This window comes from Frieseomelitta varia, unplaced genomic scaffold (assembly GCF_011392965.1).
Source record: "Frieseomelitta varia isolate USP_RPSP 00005682 unplaced genomic scaffold, Fvar_1.2 scaffold_269, whole genome shotgun sequence".
In the NCBI taxonomy this organism is placed as follows: Eukaryota; Metazoa; Arthropoda; class Insecta; order Hymenoptera; family Apidae; genus Frieseomelitta; species Frieseomelitta varia.
The window spans coordinates 231,971-243,770 of NW_025110000.1; the positions used below are offsets into that span (position 1 = coordinate 231,971).

The 11,800-nt window shown below is 44.4% G+C and overlaps 1 protein-coding gene across 8 annotated transcripts in view; it reads right to left on the reverse strand.

Annotated features, from left to right (window-relative positions):
• LOC122528925 (tyrosine-protein phosphatase 99A-like) overlaps positions 1–11,800 on the reverse strand; it is a 42,848-nt gene continuing 31,048 nt past the window's right edge. For 3 of the 8 annotated variants that reach the window (XM_043654575.1, XM_043654576.1, XM_043654577.1), the window contains 10 exons: positions 11,392–11,687; positions 9,823–10,043; positions 9,605–9,730; positions 9,354–9,526; positions 8,849–9,140; positions 8,592–8,763; positions 8,380–8,507; positions 8,014–8,291; positions 7,780–7,915; positions 1–7,692 (listed from right to left, as the gene is read on the reverse strand). In XM_043654575.1, coding sequence (XP_043510510.1) covers positions 7,225–7,692; positions 7,780–7,915; positions 8,014–8,291; positions 8,380–8,507; positions 8,592–8,763; positions 8,849–9,140; positions 9,354–9,526; positions 9,605–9,730; positions 9,823–10,043; positions 11,392–11,687 — 2,290 coding nt within the window. In that variant the 3' untranslated portion in view covers positions 1–7,224. The remainder of the gene's footprint in view (positions 7,693–7,779; positions 7,916–8,013; positions 8,292–8,379; positions 8,508–8,591; positions 8,764–8,848; positions 9,141–9,353; positions 9,527–9,604; positions 9,731–9,822; positions 10,044–11,391; positions 11,688–11,800) is intronic. The other 5 variants (XM_043654573.1, XM_043654570.1, XM_043654571.1 and 2 more) reach the window with 5 other exon arrangements.

Genomic DNA, 11,800 nt, shown 5'->3' on the forward strand with positions numbered 1-11,800 from the left:
TTTTTGTTTCGTTTTCCTCCTTTTTCAACCAGGACAGATCACAAGAAAATTCGCATTTAGAAAAAACGGAAACTACTCTCCATTCGAATCGTGGTACTTAGATTGTATATCGAACGCGAAGTGGAACCTCGATCGTTCGATGGTCCACCCCGTTTTCTCGTCTATAAAATCGTCGTAAAATATCGTACATGGCAGTCAAATAATGTTTTATTTCGTTGATCGTCTAAAAAAAGCGGCTTGGAATGTCTCTTAACGATTTCTTCGTCTTGTTTTCTCTCTCTCTCTCTCTCTCTCTCTCTCGTTTTGCTCCGTTTGTTTCATCCTCTTTTCTTTCCCTCGTTTTTTGTTTAAGAAGTTCGCGTAAACGATTGGCAGACAGTCGTTGGCAATATTTCGTTTTGCGCAAATGGAAGAAAGAAAACCGTGAGTTCGCACGAGCAAGGACAGTCGTCAAGAAAAATCTGAACGAGCATCAGTTCCGACACTTAACATTGAGTATTACGCAGGTAACTGGTTAACATTTATCTCAGTGTGTATACATCCATGCTAGCTTAGTATTTAATTGGTCAAGATACTGTTACAGTGAAAGGACATACGTGTAATCTTTTGTTTTTGTTTTCCACTGTGCATTATTTCTTTCTCTTTTTTTTTTTTTCTTTTTTTGTTCGTTTTCGCGCTTTTTTATTTAGGGTAGCTGCGGCCGAGAACAACCGAAACGTCGTAACGATCGTTCAGAGTGAACCAACGACTATCACGATCACGTACAAGTTGTCGGTTGTTCTCCGATTTATACATATCTTGTTCTTCCAGTTCTTCCAAACTTTTGCGAATTTTTGTACTATGTTGAATCGAAACATTGCATGCTAATCGTAATGCAACTGCAACCAGATTTCTCGGGCGTTATTTAACGTGACGCTTGTCGGCGAACGCGGAGAGAAATTCCCTTCGATGTCGTTCCCCGTTCAGCGAATTACCATTAATTAGGGGTAAAAATCGTCTTATTTAATTATAAAAATGTATACGCGCGGACGACGTTCGCCAACGAGCTACCATCGCGGAAAATAATCATTTGCAACGTTCGTTCGGTGTTGGAATCCACGATGAGAAAAAAAAATATTAACGTTCGTATGAATTCATCTTTTTAATGTTTCCCGTAGCATTTTCTTTTTCTTTTTTTTTTTTCCCCCTTTCTTTCGTACAGTTCCATTACGATATCGCCGTGCCAGCGGAAGTAGCGTGCCATCCAAAATTTCCAAGGGTTCGAGGAACGAAAGGTAGTCAGAAATGGTAGCAGGATCCGTCGATTAGGCCCAATTGCAAGTGTAAAACGCGAGTGAAAAGTCGTTCCGCCATTTCGATTGGAGGCAAAAGCTTCTCGGTACGGTATCATCCCATTCGTTTTCTTTCTCTTCTTTCTAGAGCGCTACGCATATCGTCCGATCGTCGATCAGCTGAATGACAATTAATGCTTGTTTATTTAGTGTTACACGTGAAACATCATGGATACGTATATAAAGAGTTTCTCTTATCGTAGGCCTGTGCGAATACTTGCATTTAAATGTCGCGCGTCGATTGACTCGATGCTGCGGAAACTAACGCCGAAAAAGGAAACGTATCAATAATCGTAATATAGTACAATAATCGTAAAAAACACCGTTTTCGTCGGTCGCGATTTTCTCTCATTTTTTTTTTCGTTTTTTTTCTTTTTTTTTTTGTTTGTTTGTTTGTTGGTTTGTTCCTTTAATTCGTTTGTTTGTTGTGTTTGCAGTCTTACGGTGGCGTGACATTGTTTTACGTTCCCCGCGCGCGGATTCACTAATTCGTATAATAATGTGACATCGTGTTCGACCCGAAATGTTTTTACCTCTATACGCTAGAATCGATATAATTTCACCGATGATGATTTTCTGTTTCTCGCTAAATTCTCTAATGACTTTTTTTTTTGGTCGACTGTACGATCAAGCGTTCGACTTTTCTTTACTCTCGTTAACCATGTTCACCGACGAGCGGTTCGCGCCGCACTCGCGATTTCGACGTCTCGATCGCGCGCGAACCGTTCCGCGGATATTCCAAACGACACCACGAGGTTCGTGTAGGCCTTCGATACGCGTGTTTCACGCTCCTTTACATTATATCGAACACTTATCTTCTATCGGACTTTCGATGGCTGCGTCTGCAGTCCGTTCATCGCGTCGTTCGAGAAAACTTCACCACGATATTTTGAAAAGACGTTCAACGGAAGCTCGTGTGTAACAACGTTCCAGAAAAGAAAAAAAAAAAAAAAAAGCAAAAAGAAGCTTCAGGTTACGTTTATTACTATAATAGGGAGAATTAATTTCAATTAGTGCCGACAACGTGGAGCAAGATAATTACACAGAAGGAGAAAAAGAAGAAGGAAGGAAAATAAAAAGAAAAGGAACAAAAGTAACGACAGAGTGAAGGAGAAATGAACGTGGAGAACAGAAGCGACTCGTGTCGCACTCTTTCAACCCGCACCCGCGCCAACGCACCCCCTCCGAGCAAACGAACAGCCGTAAACGCAGCCACGCGTTCGTTACGTAACTGGTCTTCCCTTCGCGTGGAGAAAAACCCGAACGCATCGAGTACAGAGAAACAACGATGGGGAAACGATGTGAATAACCGCGTTCTCCCGTGACGAACGTAAGAACGGAAACGAAATGAACAAGGAAAACGTGTGCGTCGTCGATTACGATTGTGTTATGCTGACTAGAGTCTAAATTATCCTTCTATACACACCTATCTCGTTTATCCTCCGAATTAATTATGTATAATATTTATATATGTATAAACGATGCGACGATCGACCCCTTGAATTTCCGGGGATCGACCGGTCCACACGCATCCCTCGTTGCGTATATCTACTTACTCTCTCACGCATACTCATTACATGCATACTTTTATCTCACTTCTTTCCTCACTTTTTTATATATCGTTCTTCTGTATCCGTATAGGTACACTCAGAGTTTACGGTGCTTAACGTAAAATACAGTACAGGTTTTCGTATCCGACGCCCTCGTTCGCCGAGCTACCGTGGCATCATGCAAGCGAGGAAACGATTTTCTTTTTCCACCATGTTCGGCGTCGATTGAACTATCACACGGCTCGATTCTCGAGAGAAAACACTCGCGAAAATTAGAATAAATTCCAACTTGGCCGCGCGCGCGTGCATGCTTGGTCACGGTATCTCGTGCAGCGACACGAAACGCGACGTTACACTGTGTAATTTTCCCTCATATCATAAATATTTGAATATAATATATATATATATATATTTATATTTGTATTTTATATTTATATATTTATATATATATATTTATATTTATATATATATATATTTATATTTTTCTCTTTTTCTTTATGTATACGACTTATTTGTTTTCTTTTTTTTTTTCTTTTGTTGCGTGATCCAGTTTTGCGTTTGATCAAATTAACAGTCAGTTCGGTGGTTCTTATGTTAAAAAGAGCCTATGTGACTACGATGAGACTTTTACTAATCGGTGTTACGCGTATTGTGTATCCAGTTGCCTCGTGTGGTGCGTGGATTCTTCTTCTTCTTCTCTTTTTTTTTTTTTTGTTTTCTTTTTCTTTCTTAAATGTGTAGTTTTGATGCATCCAGTTGGCGTCCAGACACGTCTTTGCACGGGCCAACAAGTACGTATGTATATCCTCGCGTTCTAATTATCCCTAATTACAGCGGAATCGATATTACATTAATACATTGCATATGGTACAGACTTTAGCTCTTTCGCTCTTTCTCGTCGTGGGGAGGGATTCGCTGGCTCAATCGGTCCAGAGGAATTATCTACTTTCGCGATGCCATCCCATCTTACGCTCAGGGGAATGACGAGGCATCGTGTTGCTTTTATTCTTGTCCAGCTCGAGCTTGGCGCGTCATCTACGAGCTTACCGGGTCATATACAACATTCAACTACCATTCGTTTCCCCCTCTACGAAGCGTGTCGTTCGATTTTTATAACATATCGTAGAATCACCGTCGAGATCTCGTCGCGATTTATCAACGAGAGGAAATCGAATGGTCGTTGCTCGTTACCCCATGAACCGCTGTGCTCGACGCTGGACGTCGGCTCGGTTTCTCTGATTCGCGTCAGAAGCCTTTCGGCTCCAAGCGGTTACGCTCGCTTAGTTACTGAATCGTCGACCAATGTTCCATCGTCTGTCGAAACGACGCGCGCGAGATCGTGTCGATGAGGAAACGCGAACGTATGCCTTACGATCGTACGATCTGGCTAACGAAAGCGGGAACAGAGGGCAAGAAGAAAGCCAAAGATCGGGAAAATCGAATGTCGCCTTTGCCGTACCGATTTGACACGCGTCTCTACATCTCTCTCTCTTTTCCCTCGTTATTATGTTTCTTAGCTTTGCTGACGTGTCTGAAAGTTAGCAAGTAATGCAGCTCTTCCCCCCCGCTATTTGCCCTTCCCAACTGTCTGTCTTGCGAAACTTCGTCGCAGTATTTACCTCCTATCTTCCCGACACGTAAACTATATCTAAGCCTTATGTTTTCTAATCTTCCTTCGGGTTCCCTTAACGAATCGTTCGGATATTCGCACCGATTTCCGAATAAAAGCGAGCGTCGTCGAATGTTAAAAACAATGGCAATGGTTTTAAAGCTTTGTAAAATGACGTTGGTTGGTCTCGTTCCATCGTCGCGTCGATCCGGCCCGAAGGAAGAAGCACGGTTTTACGTTTTAAGTGATAGACTACATCGACATCCAGTTATAAAAACCGACAACCGAGTTTAAAAAGTCGTTCAGTCAGTGGATTACGTTTTACATTACGTCTTATTAACACGGACACGGTTACATACATGCACATATACATATATAGATTCTTTCTTTTTTTTTTTGAGATTTTTTTTTTTTTTTTTTTTGCTTTTACGCCTTTTTTAGTTTTTTTTCTTTTTTGTCAAATTTCCACGTCGTCGATCGTTAATCGGCATTAGAGGTTAAAAACGAAGGACGATCGGACCCGATTCGTCAACGATTAGTCACGATTGTGTATAATTATGTATACAAGATGGTAGAAAAACACGTATAGAAGATGGATCAAAAGTGTCACAGGCAGTTATCGTTTCCGTATCACGTGAATTATGCTGACTTAGCAGTTACGTTACAGGTGTATGTAAAAATTCTACGTGTGTGAGAGAACAGTCTTCCGGATTAGATTCAATTAGAAAAACGATCGCGTGGCAAAGGAACTCGTGGCTGGAATAAACATCAACGACAGCGTCCAATTTTTTATCCTTTTTTTTTTTCTTTTTTCTCTTCTTCTTTGTATCACAATTAAAAAAAAAACAAAAAAAAAAAAACAAAAACAATCTCACTGGTCGCACGAATCTGAACAACGTTACTCTAAAAGCGGGCTCGATCGACTTCGATACACACGGCGATCAAGGTCGGCCCTGACACTGCGATTGGAAATTAATCTCGTTAATTATCGAACGCTTCAAATTGTCGTCGCTGTAGCTTGTTCTTTATTTTTCTGTCGCGTCTCGATGCTCTACCGACCAGCGCCGGACAAAATCACGCGGGACAACGAAAACGTCGCGACGAAGAAAACGTCCACGTGGGACATTTTCCACATTTTTTTTTCTTTTTTTTCCTTTTTTTCTTATTTTTTTTTTTTTTTACTTAATTCAAATCTTACTCGTTAGAAATGCGTTACGACAATGATTAGTTACGTCGAGAGGTTGACAGACAGACCACATTTGTTCGCATTCTCTCTCTCTCACTCTCTCTCTCTCTCTTTTTCTCTCACGTGCAGAGACATGACGCGTTCGTACAAACAGGTTTCACATTTGCTGTCGCGTTAACTGCGTTTAGTTGACGAAGATCGCGTTGCGATTCGACACCAGTTCGTTACCATTCTCACCAATCGCGATCGATCGTCAAGTCTGCACGATTCCAATCGCATTCCGTTTCGCATAGTTCTCGTATCTCGGTACAATTGTTTTCTGCCATCAACCTCGAGAAAGTTGGACGACGCGTTTACGAACAACGTTTGGATCGTCAATTCCTTGTGACATTGCATGTTCGACTGTTTGGCGAAAAGAGACAGAGGGGTGGAAGAGCGTTGAAAGAAGCTCCTCGTAAGCGAAACGCATCGAGCTCGATTGATCTCGCGCTCTTTTTTTTTTTTTTTTTTTTTTTTTGATTGTGAGTCAAGACACGATAGGCAGGCACGATCTATTCGTAGATCGCGAGGCGTGCACGACAGTGCGAATTCGATTGATCAGTCTTCGGCTAAGCGATAAAACCTTGAGAAAAGGGGGGATTTAAAACGAAACGAGAGCGAATATAAACGATTCTTTGGTAAAAGAAGTGGTCGAATGATCCAACTTATTACAAAAGTATTACACGTACATATGTGAAAAGCATATGCGCGTGTATACGCGTGCGATGGTAGGCGAGATGCGTATGTACACGCGTGTGAGTGAAGTTATGTAAGTGTGCACGATGCGCGCGAATGAACGTCCATGAATGTATATATATATATTTATATATATATTACACAAAAAACGAGAGGTGTACACTTACACGATGAACAACGTTTAAACGGAGGTCCAGGGTGGTGTGCTCTAACAAGTGGTTTTTGGCACCCAGCAACACCGGAAACGGGACCCTCATTTCCCTTTCTCCTTTTTTTTTCTTTTTTTTCTTTTTGTTTTGTTTTGTTTCCTCTACACCGCGTGTACGCGTGTGTCCTCGTCATTCGACGTCCTCGAGAGCGTACGCGTACACGCGGGCGAACTAACGCGATTAATTATTTACATTTAGAGATGCTTAAGGATCCTCTGTTTAGGCGGATCCTAACTAAGCGAATTCGCCGGTTCTTCCGTTTGTGCGAAGACGTGCCCAATCTGGAACTCCTTGCGCTGTGGCCTGCGTGCGTAAAAAACCAGAGAAAAGAATCTGTACTTTAATCTGTACTCGGCCATCGAACGATGTACGCGCGTGTTCCTCGAGTTTACGCAGCTAATCTCTCACGCGATCTTAATCTACGTAAAGACAGTTCAGTTCTCGTACGTTGATATTCGAGGATCGGTATATTTTCGGATCGATCGAACACAAAATGTATGTCCACTTACAGAATCAGGATTACACTTCGGGCAGTGCGGAGCTCGATCGGTTACAGCGGCTCAGATCGGCTCGAGGAAACACTGCAACCGAAGATCGGCAGGCATCATTGAGGCAACATCTTGCAGGTCGACTCCATGCCCTCTGGTCTCATGCGCATGCTGCCGTTCGTCACGTAACCGTTCGCGTCAACGATCACAGAGACACTGCCCGGATGATTGTGATAGCTCACGTTCCGATGGGTCATGACGATGTTCTTCTCGTGCTCGTTCCCCGCGTGGCTGAACATGCAGCTCTCGCTGCTTCTGCTACTGCAAGGCTCCATCGAATGGTCCACACGAATCGGGATTGAATAGTCAGACATAGAGTTCACCTCCACCGTCGCGTATTCACGGATCATCGTTGGCTTCGGAGAGTAATCCATCTGCATGTGCTGCATCGACGAGGTAGGCACGTCAGTCGGATCCGTTATCGTGGACACGTGGCCGTTGGCCATCGAGTATAGATCCGGCTCGTCGTGAGTTTTCGACGACAGCGTGGTTTCCAGGCATTGATACAACAGCGCGTAATCCTCCTGCAATGCGTAACCATCGCGAACAGTTTCCCCAAAGGGGAATATTTCATAAAATTTGCGCGTACAGCAGACTGCAAAATCAAATACCTTTGTTCGGAAGACTCCTGGTCGTTTCATGTACAACAACTTCGCGTACATGTAGATGTCGGCGCTCTTCTCGAACTCCATCTGCTTGTTCAACGTTGTCAGCAGGATGAAGATTGCCGCCTCGACGCCGCCGAACCTGTTACCAATAACATGTCGATATTGTTTCTGCGTATTTGTTAAAACTCGCGACACGTGTTACGTAAGTAGTAAGTAACAAAACTTGTCGAAAATTACCTGTCCATCACGACGATAGGACCGTTTTGGTAATCCCGATGTAAATCGTGGATTAAGGTCACGAGGGGTCGCGGATTGGTGTTGTGTGGCCAGAAGCCGGGCTGAGATCGCGGCCCTTGGACAATTTTGGCACTCAATTCGTAATCGTCTTGCAGAGATCGGACCGCGACTTCGCGCAGAATCATTCCGCTCGCGGTTTCCTTGATTCCGCAAGATCGCACGCGAAAGGTCTCCGACTCTAGGTCTTTCCCTTCGGTAGGCCAAAATTCGGGATACTCCTGCGAATTAATCAAACGTTATTTATTACCTTCTCTCTTTTTTTTTTTTTTTTTCTTTGTTTCAATTACGATGAAAAAGAATTCCCACCACCTCGTCGCATTCGGTGAGCATGACCACGGTTTGTGCATTGTAATCCCACATCATCTGCCAGAACTCCATGATCGTATTTTCCATCGGATGTTGGCTGATGATAAACTCACGATTGCGATGGAAGCCTGGAAATTGGGCCATTGGGTTTGCTTCGCGTTCAAAGTCACGTCGAATTCGATCGCGATTAATTAATCGATTCCGATGCCTACCAGCGATCCACGTAGCGTTGATGTAGTCGCTCCCGTCGATCCCGGGCTTCGGCGTCAAATGAACGCGAGCTGTTTCGATCGAAATGACATCTTGGTTGCGGTTCTTGTGAAGATTGCACGGCTTGATCGCGGACACGAGGTTGAACTCCTTCGGCTTCCACGAGGTCACCAGCTGAAAGTAATTTTAAAGATCAAAACGTCGACAAAGAGGGGGAATTTGGAGTACGCTATTTGCACCTCCGTCCCGCAAATGGTACCTTGTACTGAGCTTCGAGATTGTTCCATGCGTCGGTGTTGGTGTTGTTCGGATTCAACATGTCTTGGACGTATTCTAACAGGTTGTTTGCCTCGATGTTGGTCTCGCCGCTCTCGATAGCCTCTTGCAGAGCATGATGGATGAACACGTACTGTTCCTCCGTTTGAACCAAGAAGTTTCGCTGCGTGCGGATGTGCTTCAGGAATCCGAACACGTTCACCTCGTTCTTGCACTTGGCCTGTTTCAGCATGGCGTCGATGACAATGTAGGTGCCTGTACGCCCGACGCCAGCGCTGGAGGCGAGACAATTTTAAATTTATATTTACAATTATATATAATATTAATTATATATAATATAATTTACATTTAAAATTTCATATTTATAAATTATAATTATTTCACATTTATATTTATATTTTTTTTTAATTAAATTGGTAACTCTCGACTACTTGGATACTTTGTCGTATGCTTCGAACGTTCGAAGGGCGTTTGCTTGTTGTTTCTACCTGCAGTGGACAACAATTGGTCCTGCGTCCGGAGGATTGGCATTGGAAGATTTCCGGATGAAGCTCAGAACCGGCAACGGATGCTCCGGTACTCCGTGATCAGGCCATCCAGTGTAATGGTACTGCCAAATGATACGTTCTCCCATGTTGACTCCGTTCTTCCTTTTCTTCACCTGCGGACGTCCATTTACATTCGAGTCTCGGAGAGAGTCACTCGTCGGCGAGGTCAATCCTCTCATAAATATACCAACCTTCATATGGCGAATCTGAAGCGTACGAATGGTGTACGTAGCCATGACATCTTCCCTCAACAGAGTGACCTGAATGTAGCCGTAGGTTTCCGATCCCTTCTTAGGCCAGTACATATCACATTTTTTCTGTGAGAACGAAAAAGTCAGAAATGTTATTGCAAACAGGATTGAAAAGCTGTTTCAGATCGTTCGAAACAGCATTGAGAGTATGTACTTACGCGGCCACGTTCAACGAGATTGGTGATCATAACAACGATCGATACTCTCTGTTCCCACACCATACGCCAGAATCCATCGAAAGTCGGTGGCAACGGACCCTGCGTACCAATGTACGCGCGTGTACGTTGCCAACCATCGATGTAATTCGCGTTCACGTAATCGTGCCCCTTTTTCGGTGGTCCTCCGCCGCACGACAGCAACTGCACTCGAGTATGATCGTCTGCGAACACCGAGTTTTTTTTTTTTCTTCTCTATACTTTACCGTCGGATAAACAGCTTCGGCTGCTGATTGAACGTTTCAAACTGTAATTTTGTTTCTCTCCTAATTTTGAAAACCGTGAATCAATGTCGTTCGTCTCTCTCTCTCTCTCTCTCTCTTTCTCTCTTTCTTTCTCTGTCTCTCACCTACCACTGTTGATAGGCATTAACGAGCAGTGCCGCGAAACATCTGTGACCTCGTTGTCGAAATGCTGCCGGTCACTCACATTAAAAACGAACGAGAGCAGCTCCGTTAATCGGACAACAGCGCGAACGATGGTCGAGGCTCGCGGCATCGCGTATTTCGGCTCGATAATTGAACTCGCGGCCAACAAGCGTTCCGCTTATCACGGCGAAAGCCGATACGTTATCGGTGTAAAATCGCGAGTGATTTTCATTCTTGACTTTTCCAGATAGACTAGGAGACCTTATCGCGGGATGAAAGAACGCTGCTTGGCTTGGATTGATTACAAGCGTACGAGACATAATTTCGTTGAAATACTTTAATAGACGCCCTTCTCGTTTTTCCTTCGCGCGAGAATAAGGACGCGATCGAATAATGTCGTGCTTTGCATCGGCCGACAAGGATAAAGCGATGAATTCACTGATCATTGAACGAAGGAAGCGTGACGTTGCTTCGATCTGGTCTCGACGAGACGATGAGACATGAACCGCACGAGAACCTAGACGAGAGTTATCAGGAATCGAACGAAAGTCGCGTCGTTCGAAGTAGAAAGCGAGCTCGAGCGCGATTTCAGCTCTATTGGAGGCCAGTTTCACGCGAGGCCGAGCGACCATTACGGACTTCCGATACGCGCGATTACAATTGTCGCATTGTGCGCGCGCGGCTTTTTCGTCTCTGTCTCGACTCGGTGCGTGAAACCTTCGCCGACTTACGTACTTGCTCGGTGACGAGCAAACGAAAGAACGTGCGTATAAGTAGACGTATACAGGGCAAGAGGAAACCTTGAAGAAACGGAAGCGTGCCAATGCTGCGAGTTAATCGATTAAACGGAGCTATAATGCATACTTGCATCGCTTGTTGCGCGAGAGATAACGCGGGTCTCCACGGCTCTGTTGGATGGAATAAAATTGAACAACCGCCGCGTGGATGAAAGGGAAATCTGGTTAAAAATAGAACCGGTCGACGTCGGTGGCCCGGAGAAAGAAAAACAGAAGTTGCGCGAAGACCTGTCGAAACAACGCGTGTTTTTCCAGACGCGTGTTTTTATGGAAATAGAAAAGGCTCCCTCCTCGCCGAGTCGGGATAATCGAGTACACATACGTACGTACTGTATTGCGCTACTCACAGGCCAATATATTCAAGTATCGATTTTTCGCTTTGTTCTCGACGTATTGGGAATTCTCCGCGGTGAACTTGCCGCTCTCCGATTGAATGAACTCGTACTCCTTGCTGAACCCGATGTCACCGTCCGCGTGCAGGCTCGCGACGTGCTGCACGAACTTCTGAATGGCGACCGCGGTACGTTCCCCATCCTGCTCGGTGTTCTCCCATTCCTGAAGCGTGGGCACGTTACGGGGCGGATAGTCGAGGAAGTAGTACGCGGTGTGGAAGCATTTCCTGAAAATTGGCCTCAGGCAAGGCCTAATGAGTTTCGTCATAAGCATGCATTCCAAACGAAAATGTAAAACAAACACAAATGGTCATCCGGAGGGGGGAGGGAGAGGGGGAGGGGGGAAGATTAGAGAAGAGAAAAG